The sequence below is a fragment of the Oncorhynchus keta genome, chromosome 29, assembly GCF_023373465.1.
Source record: "Oncorhynchus keta strain PuntledgeMale-10-30-2019 chromosome 29, Oket_V2, whole genome shotgun sequence".
Classification (NCBI taxonomy): Eukaryota; Metazoa; Chordata; class Actinopteri; order Salmoniformes; family Salmonidae; genus Oncorhynchus; species Oncorhynchus keta.
In genome coordinates, this window is record NC_068449.1 from 35226704 (window position 1) to 35239571 (window position 12868).

At 40.9% G+C, this 12868-nt stretch overlaps 1 protein-coding gene across 1 annotated transcript; it reads right to left on the reverse strand.

Annotated features, from left to right (window-relative positions):
- Positions 1-7720: 7720 nt before the first annotated feature.
- On the reverse strand, positions 7721-8066 carry LOC118362063 (60S acidic ribosomal protein P1-like). Its single transcript, XM_035742268.2, has one exon. It carries the CDS (start codon positions 8063-8065, stop codon positions 7760-7762), a length of 306 nt encoding a protein of 101 aa, XP_035598161.1. The 5' UTR covers position 8066; the 3' UTR covers positions 7721-7759.
- Between the last annotated feature and the right edge of the window lie 4802 nt (positions 8067-12868).

A 12868-nucleotide genomic window follows, 5' to 3' on the forward strand; every position in this document is an offset into this window, starting at 1 on the left:
ACCTCTAGAGCTCTGTTAGAGTGACCATCAGGTTCTTGGTCACCTCCCTGACCAAGGCCCTTCTCCCTCAATTGCTCAGTTTGGCCAGCTCTAGGAAGAGTCTTGGTTGTTTCCAACTTCTTCCATTTAAGACTGACGGAGGCCACTGTGTTTTTGGGGACCTTAAATGCAGAATTATTTTGGTACCCTTCCCCAAATCTGTGCATCGACAAAATCCTGTCTCGGAGCTCTACAGACAATTCCTTTGACCTCATGGCTTTGTTTTTGCTCTGACATGCACTTTCAACTGTGGGATCTTATATAGACAGGTGTGTGCCTTTGCAAATCATGTCCAATCAATTTAATTCACCACAGATGGACTCCAATCAAGTTTTAGAAACATCTCAAGGATGATCAATGGAAACAGAATGCACCTGAGCTCAATTTCAAGTCTCATAGCAAAAGGTCTGAATACTTATGTAAATAAAGTATCTGGGTTGTGTTTTGTAAATGTGTAACAGTATCAAAAAAACTGTTTTCGCTTTGTCGTTATAGAGTATTGTATGTAGATTGCTCAGGATTTAAAAAAAATCAATTTTAGAAAAAGGCAGTAATTTAACAAAATGTGGAAATAGTCTGAATACTTTCCAAAGGCACAGTATAGTGGTTAGTACTGGAGCACCATTTATGTGTGCCCGTGTGTGTGTGTGCCCGTGTGTGTGTGTGCCCGTGTGTGTGTGTGTGTGTGTGTGTGTGTGTGTGTGTGTGTGTGTGTGTGTGTGTGTGTGTGTGTGTGTGTGTGTGTGTGTGTGTGTGTGTGTGTGCCCGTGTGTGCCCGTGTGTGTGTGTGTGTGTGTATGTGTATGTTAGGATATATATATATGATTTGAAGGAGGTAGTTTGTTATTCATGGAAAGTGAGCCTGGAGGATCGGTGAAGTGTGTGATCAGTGAAGTGTGAGGGAATGAGGGAGGGAGGAAAGATGGACCGTACATTTCCACCCCACAAAACTGTCCGCTGAAGTTCAGAAGGTGTGTGCTTTACTTTGAGGAAACATTTCAAATGAGAAGCATTTCCCAATGTATAAAAGTGAGAAGTGAATGGAGAGAGGAAAGATGAGAGAATGAAATGAGAGAGGAGGAAAGCTGGAGTCCTCTTTTTCCCCTCTCATAGAGATTCAGATCTTTCAACTGGGACTTGGTTAAAAGTGGATAAGCTTCAATGAAGCAAGTAAATTTCACACATGAACGTCTGGAGAGAGACTGGACCTCCAGGCCTGTAGATTATGACCAGGGACCAAAGAGTCTCAGATTTGAGCTACAGTACAGCACTGACGTTTCATCTCAACCAAAAACACTTTTGGAAAATATTGTAGAAATACTGGAAAATATATCCTCAATGAATGTATAGCCTACTCTTTCTTCCACACTATGATGTGAGAATGTTGTTGGATAATTTTGTATAATGTGAGCTTGGGTAATTTTTAGATCAATGTCTCACTTGAGTATTTTTCTGTGTGGCTGATTACTCTTGACAGTGCAACAACCTCAATCTGGAATGTTCAGACAGTAAGACCTGCTTTGATATTCCTCATTGATTTGGAAACAAGGTCATTGATAAAAGTAGGTGAGAGACGGTGAGAGAGAGAGAAGGAAAATAGTGTAAATCTACAAACAAAAACTATTAGGCAACAATTAATTCAATTCCTTCTGGACAATTTCCTGGACAAAACGTTTCAGTGTAATAGTGGAGGTGTAAACTTAGCAGTAGAAAACCTAAACAGTTGAATTGACCTCTCAGTGTCACGCTCGTCGGAAGAAGTGGACCAAGGCGCAGCGTGGTGAGCGTACATTATACTTTTATTTAGAACGTCGCCAACAAAACAAGAAATAACAAACGAACGTAAAGCTACGTAGTGCTCGCAGGCCACTACACATAGACAACCACCCACAATCACAGGTGGGGAAAAAAGGCCTGCCTAAGTATGATCCTCAATCAGAGACAACGATAGAACACTGCCTCTGATTGGGAACCACACTCGGCCAGAAACAAAGAAATAGAATGCCCACCCAAATCACACCCTGATCAAACAAATAGAGACATAAAAGGCTCTCTAAGGTCAGGGTGTGGCACTCAGCTTCCTTATCAAATCTAAACATTTCAAGCAGACAACCTAAGAAAATTAACAACAATGACAAATGGTTTGATGAAGAATGCAAAAACCTAAGAAAGAAATTGAGAAGCCTATCCAACCAAAAACACAGAGACCCAGAAAACCTGAGCCTACGCCTTCACTATAGTGAATCACTAAAACGATACAGAAATGCACATCGGAAAAAGAAGGAACAGCATGTCAGAAATCAGCTCAATGAAATTGAATAATCCATAGAAACTAACCACTTCTGGGAAAATTGTAAAACTCTAAACAAACAACGACACAAAGAGTTATCTATCCAAAATGGAGATGTATGGACAAACCACTTCTTCAATCTTTTTGACTCTATAACAAAGAACAAAGAACAGCAAAAACATATACATGATAAAATACAAATCTTAGAATTATATATTAAAGACTACAAGAACCCACGGGATTCTCAAATAACATTGAATGATCTACAGGAGAAAATACAAACACTCCAACCCAAAAAGGCCTGTGGAGTTGATGGTATCCTAAATTAAATGATCAAATATACAGACCACAAATTCCAATTGGCTATACTTAAACTCTTTAACTTAATCCTCAACTCTGGCATCTTCCCCAATATTTTGAACCAAGGACTGATCACCCCAATCCACAAAAATGGAAACAATTTTGACCGCAATAACTACCAATATGCGTCAACAGCAATCTTGGGAAAATCCTCTGCATTATCATTAACAGCAGACTTAAACATTTCCTCAGCGAAAACAATGTACTGAGCAAATGTCAAATTGGCTTTTTACCGTACAACAGACCACGTATTCATGCTGCACACCCTAATTGACAAACAAACACACCAAAACAAAGGCAAAGTCTTCTCATACTTTGTTAATTAAAAAATATATTATACTCAATTTGGTACGAGGGTCTGCTATAAAAATGTATGGAAAGTGATGTTGGGGGGAAAACATATGACATTTAAAATCCATGTACACAAACAACAAGTGTATGGTTAAATGTATCAATTTATTTTTCCATAGGTCTGGGGGGGTGAGACAGGGATGAAGCTTAAGCCCCACCCACTTCAACATATATATCAATGAATTGGCGAGGGCACTAGAACAGTCTGCAGCACCTGGCCTGACCCTACTACAATCTGAAGTCAAATGTCTACTGTTTGCTGATGATCTGGTGCTTCTGTCCCCAACCAAGGAGGGGCTACAGCAGCATCTAGATCTTCTGCACAGATTCTGTCAGACCTAGGCCCTGACAGTAAATCTCAGTAAGATAAAAAATAATAATAATGGTGTTCCAAAAAAGGTCCAGTTGCCAGGACCACAAATACAAATTTGGACACAATTTCCCTAGAGTACACAAAAAACTATACATACCTTGACCTAAACATCAGCGCCACAGGTAACTTCCACAAAGCTGTGAACGATCTGAGAGACAAGGCAAGAAGGGCCTTCTAAGGAACATAACATTTGACATACCAATTAGGATCTGGCTAACAATACTTAACAATAATTTATAAAAACCCATTACTCTTTATGGTTGTGAGGTCTGGGGTCCGCTCACCAACCAAGAATTCACAAAATTTGACAAACACCAAATTGAGACTCATGCAGAATACCTGACCACTGTGACTGACCCAAAATTAAGGAAATCTTTGACTATGTTCAGACTCAAGAAACATAGCCTTGATATTGAGAAAGTTTATTTCACTTTTGTTTATTATCTATTTCACTTGCTTTGGCAATGTAAACATATGGTTCCCATGCTAATAAATGTCCCTTAAATTGAATTGAAATTTAATTGACGGAGGGAGAGGAAGAGAGAGAGAGAGTTAGAGGACCAACTGTCTATTCATTGTCTGTCTTCATGAGAGCCTACTTCTGCTCTGAGAAGATAAAATCTGAACTTCACTCAACATTTAAATATACAATAAAATCTGAACTTCACTCAGGAAAGTTGAAAGACTTTGGCAATGTCATTAAACACTTAATCTTTGAACAACCAACCATGTGTGATACCACAACACTAGCCCTAACCCAAGCCCTCTCATCAGAGTTGGTATTGCATTGAATATGGTAATATGAAATGCCATCTACAGCATTAGTATTCCCAGCCACGTTGAAGACATTGCTTCATCCATGCTGTAATCATTGCCAAAGATCTTCAAGGTTTACTGTTTGTCTCTTTTCTCTAAAGTGCAGAGAAGGAAGCCATGTTCCTACATCCAAGACTAATTATGCTAATGCGCGGCTCCAGAGACAAGCTCTGCCTCGTTAGACTGATAATTGTTTGTACATTTTCTCAGAGCTCTTATCAAATCACAAACCCCTGAGAAAGTTAAAAATTAAAAAAAAAAACTTAATTTGAGAATTTCAGAGGTGAAATGCTAAAGATATATCCTCCCTCCATGGAAGTAATCAGTTCTGTCTCAATTACTGCACATGTTACAGTGCATGTTTTCAACTGAATTCAACACATAGAATGTACATTCTCTCATTAAAATGTACAGTATACTTCTGTTTTTGCCCTCCAGATAATCTCTTCAGGCCTATTGCAACAAACATTGGCCAGCGTACTAACACAAGATTATATCTCGTTAAACCAATCAATATGCACTAAAATCCCCCGTACAGCTGACCCACTGATTTGCCACTCCTTAAGGAAGATGTCAATGTTATCATTAAGTCCTGATTGCTGCCAACATTTTTCAAGAATACTTCGCAATCTGGTAGGCATTATCATCTGAGCCAATTTATCCTGCTTTTTTTGGTAGACGAAGGGCGATTTATGTATTTGACAATCATTCCGTACAACTGAAGTTTACTTGTTCTGAGAAACATGAAAGAGTCTAGTAAAGATCTAACAGAGTTACAGCTCGATAGCCAATGAATCAGATTAAGTATCCAATTCATTATTTAAGCTAGTGTGGTGTTTGGTGCCATAGCTAGCTAGCATGTTTCATCCTGACATTAATCTTTACAAAGTTATCAAGTTTTGTATCAAAATGCACTAAAATAACCACCCACAGCATGAGATAAGTAAAATAATATTAGATACCAACAATGCTATCAAAGTCATAAGAAGCTTGCAGATTGATGGAGATTATAAAGGTACTGTATGCAGAATCTTCTTCTATGAGGTTTTAACGGCGGTTGGCATCCAATTTGTTGCATTACCGCCACCTACAAGACTGGAGTACAACTCCCTTATACATTACATGAAAAATAAAAACTTACTAAATAAATACCCTGACAGCTAACACTATACTCACTCATTTCAAAATTACTGTATATAAAATGAACACCACCCTATTCCGCTAATAAAATGTATTTATTCCACATCCTGTAACTCTTCTGCTGTCAAGTCTCACACACCCAAATACCTCTTTGCAGCTGCCACCACAACCTCAATTTTCTAAGACTTCCATTCCACCCCTACAGTACAATTGATAATCGTTTCTATAAATGCTAAAAAATCCAATCTTGTTGAAACTTATTTCACTTTCTGGCCTATCCCCCTGTACTGGTAAATCTCTACTACTCTCACCACTCCTCCCCCTTAACCCATCTTCGTCTACTTTCTTCACTGCCTCAGCATATGACGACTTCTGCGCTACTCTAACCCTGAAAACCACAACCTGCCTCTCTCACACTGGACATTTCTGATCCCCAGCTCCATGGGCACCCCTACAATTAACACATTCCATTACTTTCCCCAATACTACACATTCCTTTGTCTCATGCCCTTCTGCACATTTCTCACACCTTGGATCCTCCCTCCTTCACACTGCCCATAAGCTTGGCACCTGTAACATCTTAATGTGTGCGGCACATACGCTCGTACAGGAAAACTTATATATACTAACTTCACTTTGTCAAGCAAAGACAACTTCAAAACTCAAATGAACAGACAATGACTCTTCTGTTTCCCCACTCTCGCCACCCTGTCTGTGTCACATCAAACGACGAGCATCACATACACCGGGAATCTTTCCCCCACAGCTGGTCAACATTTATATCTACTGCTACCCCAGTTATCACTCCTTTCATTGGTGCCCTTTACTTGAGAATGAAACAATTCACTTTTCTTGCCCCCATTCATTTTACTTCGAGTGCATTTTTCCTCTGACCAACAGAAACACAAACAATTATCACTAGACCACTTCTGGTTAACCTCACCGATTCCACATGACCCAACAAATTTCTTCACACACTGTGAAACCACAAATGAATCAGCCAAAAGGCAAGAGTCCACTTTTTCCTTAAACTTCACTCCTACTGTCACACTCTTCTTCACCATGATCCTCGGTGCATACCTTGGTCTCCGCTAACTTAACCGCTCCTACCATACTTCACCCTTATTTACTTCCATTTCTCCTGTCTTCAGTTCCCTCTGCTTACACTTTCTACCATTCTTCTTTGACAAACCATCTCCCTTTTTTCCACCATATTTATCTGACTCAAGCTCACCTTCTTCCCTCACTCTCTTAGACCTCTTCTCCCTCTCTTTTTCCCTCCCTTCCTCCTCCGTTTTCCAAGTACACATCTCCTTATGATAATACTGTCACTCCATCCCTGACACCCATCTTGTACTTGCTTTCTCTAGGGACTCCATTTTCCCTTTCAGGAGTTCTGCTCATGTCCCCAATAATGTGCCTACAACAACCTCGCCGTATTTTTGCTAGCGAACTCACACCGACCAACCCTGATGAATGCTTGGTCATGACTGTATGCAGAATCAAACATCATCCTCCATTAGAGAAATAAACTTCCTGTTTACTGAGGTCATGTGACAGGTAAGGTCAAGGTCACAAAAGGAAGAAACTTCTTATAGAAAACCGCCAGCAGGGGGTGACAAACACACCCAAATGGTAATTGAATACTTTATTTAACCAGGAAGTCCCTTTGAAGTCAGAAGACCGATTTTACAAGAGAGATCTACCAGGGCAACAAGATTGACAAAGTTCCACTAACTATCCACCATATTGGCGCCAGTGGGGACTGGTGGGAGGAGCTATAGGAGGACGGGCTCATTGTAATGGCTGGAATGTGTTTGATACTGTTCCATTTTATCCATTCCAGTTCCTCCCACCAGCCTCCACTAACAGTACCCATTACATTGTAAATCTTAAACTGAGTTTGCTGAACTTTGATTCATTGGATGCAAAATGTATTCTACTATCTACAGAGAGAGGGAGCCATTATCATCCAATCTCCAAATCATATTTACCAAGTCCGGGCTCTTACATTATTAAAGTTTATCACCCAAGTGGGTGAAGAACATTGCCAGTGGTCTGGTCAGTGTGTGTCGGGATGGAAGAAGGCCAATTTGAGCAAACAAATACGAATAAAGAAAATAATGGGGTGAATGCTAACTTCTGTAACATGCCATTTCCAGGGTTCAGAGAGTAGAATGTCAACATACGAAAGATAAGACCAGACAGAGGCAGTATACAGGAGTGACATAAACATGACTTTAATCCACCATCTCAATTAGTTCACGTAACAGACATGAAATTATAGGCACAGGTCAGGCATTATAATCAATGATGAACATCCATTCCCATCCTTTTTTTTGTTGTTGCCATTTCTGTTTCTTTGATTTTATTAGTTACAAAAAACTGGTTTAGTCTAAAAGACCGAAGCCCATGTCATCATTGGAACCCTCCTCGGATTCTTCCTTCTTCTCCTCCTTGACTGGTGCGTCTGCTGCAGGGGCGGCGCCTCCAACAGCAGCCGGGGCAGTTCCACCACCGGCACCTATGTTGCAGATCAGGCTGCCAATGTCCACGCTGGCCAGAGCCTTGGAGAACAGACTGGGCCATAAAGGCTCAATAGTCACATTGGCAGCCTTGTCCTCTGTGACGGTGGCTTTATCATCGTGGAGGATGAGGGCAGAGTAAATACAAGCGAGCTCAGATACAGATGCCATCTTTCTGTGTAGGTTTAATAGTTTTAGGGTCGGATGCCTAAATTTAGTTAAATTTAATCCACTTCTCATCCTTCCACTTCCACTTCTGTGTGTGTGTTGCCTGTGTTGGGCTCAGTAGCAGTGCTACAGTAGTCTCAGCTAGCTGACACCATTCACAGTGCATGGGCTTCACACACACATACACACACTGACATGGTTCGCAGCGCCTAGGCACCTGTCTCAGATGTGACTGTCACTCTGCCCCCCGCAGCTGAGGCCCCACGGCTCACTCCCCTGGGTCATTACTAATTTCACACCTATACACACACACACACGCACACATGCACACACACACACACACACACACACACACACACACACACACACACACACACACACACACACACACACACACACACACACACACACACACACACACACACACACACACACACACACACACACACACACACTGCCAGCTACTCTCACAATCCTGGATCCCAACTAATTATTTAGGAGAGAAATCCTGCATATGTAAGTGAACATGGGAAATGTGCGGTAAAGTTTTTTTGACATCTGATCATAAATCAGCAAAAGTAGGGCGGATTATGTCCCTTGGCCTGGTGAAAAGGAACTGAACCTGTGTCTTACTCAAATAAACTATTGTCTGGTAATAAGTGACATCAAAGACATTACTCTTCCTCCATTTCCTTCACGGACCACTGAACCGTACGCAGTATCTGTCCTCGACGTCTGCTGTAGTAAACTATCCACCTACATACAGGTCATTGTCCAGGCCGTTCAGAACATTTGAAATAACATAATCTCTCTCGTCAAGGAAATAGCCCATAAAACTGTCCCTTTTATTTCTCTGTCTGTAATTACACCATTTACTTTTGAGATTTTGCACATATAAATCTGTTTAAATGTCCCACAGGATGATTTAGCTTGATCCTTTTGTATAATGAAGGAGGAATAATCTTACCGTAATTACTGTAGTATGAGGTGAAATCAAATGGAGATGAAAATCACCAATATGCTGACAGGAAAATAACAAATGGTTGCGTCCCAAATTGCACCCTAGTCCCTATATAGTGCCCATAGCTCTGGTCAAAAGTAGTGCACTATATAGTGAATAGGGTGTCATTTGGGATGCATACATGGCCACCACATTCTACTAAACATATTCTTAGCCAGATGTAATGGTTTTTATAAAAAAACAATTATATGTTTCTAATGAACAGTGGATATTGGGACTTGGTAGGTCCATAGATCATGGATGTATCATATTGTAATAGCAGTGTATTCAGGAGCCTGGTGAATAACAAGGGAACAGTCCATGTCACGAGTTCGGCTCCTTTCCCTCTCTCTGGATCTGACGGGGCACAACGTCTCAATCCCTGGAGCAAAAACGTTGTGCTATCCAGGAGCACGAGTACAGGACATCAATAAGCTGCTCTGAAACATTTTAAACCAGCATCGGGAAATTGAGTATCATATTTCATGTGGGATTCAATGACATTATGAAGGGCAGCTGAAGATGGATTTTTAAAGAACTGATTGGGTCACTAACAAATGCACAATAACATCTGTCCCTCTGCCCTCCTTAAATCGTGGCATTGTATGGTTCAGCAGACTTTTATCCCTCCATAACTGGCTACGAGACTATTGCAGCTCTGTGGTTGTAACATTTATTGACAAGTTTGATACCTTCTGGAAACAAAGCTCATAGTATAAGGAGGATGGGATCCACCCTAGATCCTTTCATGGCAATATCAGGGTCATTGAAAAGCCATTGTTTCAATGCAGCAAGCCCAGCTCATTTAATCTCTACCATTGTTGTTGCTGAATTCTCATAATGCTTCAGCAAAAGTACATTATCCCAGAGGCCCAGGAAGACACAATGTAAGTAATGTATGTCCCTCTTACTGCCCTGAATGCCTTTGCTGATCCTACAGCTATCGTATACAGTGATCATGTGCCTATGAACCAGAGTTATACTGTTAGCATTGAGGTGGTGTGTTCTAGCAGGAAGTCCACTGTGTGCAGCGCACCCTACACTAACATAAATAACCTGAGCATGTCTACCTCTGCTAAGCTTCCCTGTAAAAGCAATAAAAACAATCAAGCATCCCAGAAAAGTAATAAAAATAGCCCATGTTAATGAAGTAGCTTAAGAAACAAGGTTAATTAAATCAATAATTTGCTAGTAACTGTTACGTTCCCCAGTTTATGTGTTGTAGTTTGTGTATTTGCATGTGTTTATTTCAAGAAATGGCTTCCTGAAATCCCTCAAGCAGCTGATTGGCCGACTCCATGGCTAATTGGAGCACTGACCCCGCCCCATCGTCAAGACGCAGCTGTCTCTAATTACCCATTCCTTCAGAAGCTATATAAAAGCCAGTGTTCTGTTCAGGAGGGAGAGATTTTCTGGGAGGTCATTGCAGAGATTTTGCTGGAGAGATTTTCTGGGAGGTCATTGCAGAGATTTTGCTGGAGAGATTTTCTGGGAGGTCATTGCAGAGATTTTGCTGGAGAGATTTTCTGGGAGGTCATTGCAGAGATTTTGCTAGAGAGATTTTGCTGGAGAGATTTTGCCAGAGATTTTGCTGAGAGTTGGTATGTTTTGTGAGTTTGTTGCTCAGATAGAGCTTATTTGATGTCCTTTGTTTCTTAGTTTGTTTGTGAAATAGTTTAATATTCTGTTTCATTTGTTCCCAGGGGGGAAGGGGAAGGCACCTAGGGAGTGCTTAGGCAAGAGGCCCGCAGGCATACATATACCCGTAGCATATTCGCTGTCAAGGCACACTCGGTAAGACCTGGGCGGACCACCCCCTGTATTTTGGTTAGGGCACCAGGTGGTGCTAAATTAGGTAAGTAGTGGGTAGGCAGGTAAGATAGGAGAGGGGGGGGCTTTCAGATTGACTTTCTTTGCTTTGGTTCCGTCCAGCCCCTTTTCCCCATATTACCGTGTAAAGGAATAAAGTCCTTGTAAACGGTACCACATTCTGCCTGTTGTCATTCTTACTTGCATCTACAGTCCATACCTTTTTTCACTTCATGGAGAGTTTAGTTGTAGCAGGGTGTTGCGTTCCCTCTTCATAGAGGCGTGCGTAACAGATGACATTCATATTCTGACAATGTCTGAAACTCACTTAGATAATACCTTTGATACAGTGGTATCAATACATGGTTATAAGGTCTAGAGAAAATGCAGAAATGCCAAAGGTGGAGGTGTGGCCGTTTTATATTCAGAACCACATTCCTGTAAAGCTAAGAGGATCTCATGTTAAATACTGTTGAAGTTATATGGCTACAGGTTATTCTGCCTCACCTGAAGCCCATTCTGGTGGGAAGCTGCTATAGACCACCAAAGTACAGTCAGTATCTGGATAGCATGTGTGAAATGCTTGATATCAGCAGAGAAGTATATTTTCTGAGTGATTTTAAATATTGACTGGCTTTCATCCGGCTACCCACTCAGGAAAAGCTTCAAATTGTAACTAGTGCCCTTCAACCTGGTTTAGGTTATCAGTCAACCTACCAGGGTAGTTACAAACAGCACATACATGAAATCATCAACATGTATTGATCACATCTTGACTAATTCTGTAGAAATGTGCTTGACAGCAGTATCCAAATCCATCGGATGCAGTAATCACATTATAGTAGCCATATCAAGGAAAACCAAAGTTCCAAAGCCTGGGCCTAATATAGTGTAGAATTTAGAAGTACCTATCCAAATGTATTAAATTGGATTACAAGCAATTAAGTAACTTCCCTGTAAATCACTTGAAACAATGTTCCCATATTTTCACACATTTAGTAGCCACAATATCAGAACCTTAACATAGAAACCTTACCAGGCTCTTGGGAATCACATGCACGCACATACAGTGCCTTCGGAAATAATTCAGACCACTTGACTTTTTCCACAATTTATTACATTACATTAAAATGTATTTGTTTTAAATAATCCTGCACACTAGTCCTACACATCCCCATAATGCCAAAGTGAAAACAGTTTTTCGAAATTTGAGCAAATGTATAAAAAAAAAAAAAAATACATTACTTACATAAGTATTCAGACCCTTTGCTGTGAGACTTGAAATTGAGCTAAGGTGCATCCTGTTTCGATTGAGATGTTTCTACAACTTGATTGGAGTCCACCTGTGGTACATTCAATTGATTGGACATGATTTGGAAAGGCACACACATAAGGTCCCACAGTTGAAAGTGCATGTCAGAGCAAAAACCAAGCTGAGACTATGACTTCCACAGATTTTGTGAAGGCACAGATCTGGGGAAGGGTAGCAAAACATTTCTGTAACATTGGAGGTCCCCAAGAACACAGTGGCCTCCATCATTCTTGAATGGAAGAAGTTTGGAACCACCAAGACTCTTCCGAGAGCAGACCACCCGGCCAAACTGAGCAATCAGGAGAGAAAGGCCTTGGTCAGGGAGGTGACCAATAACCCAATGGTCACTCTGACAGAGCTCTAGAGGTTCTCTGTGGAGATGGGAGAACCTTCCCGAATTACAACCATCTCTGCAGCAATCCACCAATCAGGCCTTTATGGTAGAGTGGCCAGATGGAAGCCACTCTTCAGTAAAAGCCACATGACAGCCCACTTGGAGTTTAACAAAAGGCACCTAAAGACTCTCAGACTATGAGAAACAAGATTATCTGGTCCAATGAAACCCAGATTGATGCCAAGCGTCACATTTCAAATAAAAAAAGGTATTAGGTGAACAATAGGAAGGTAATGAAATAAAACAACAGTAAACATTTGGAGGAAACCTGGCAACATCCCTATGGTGAAG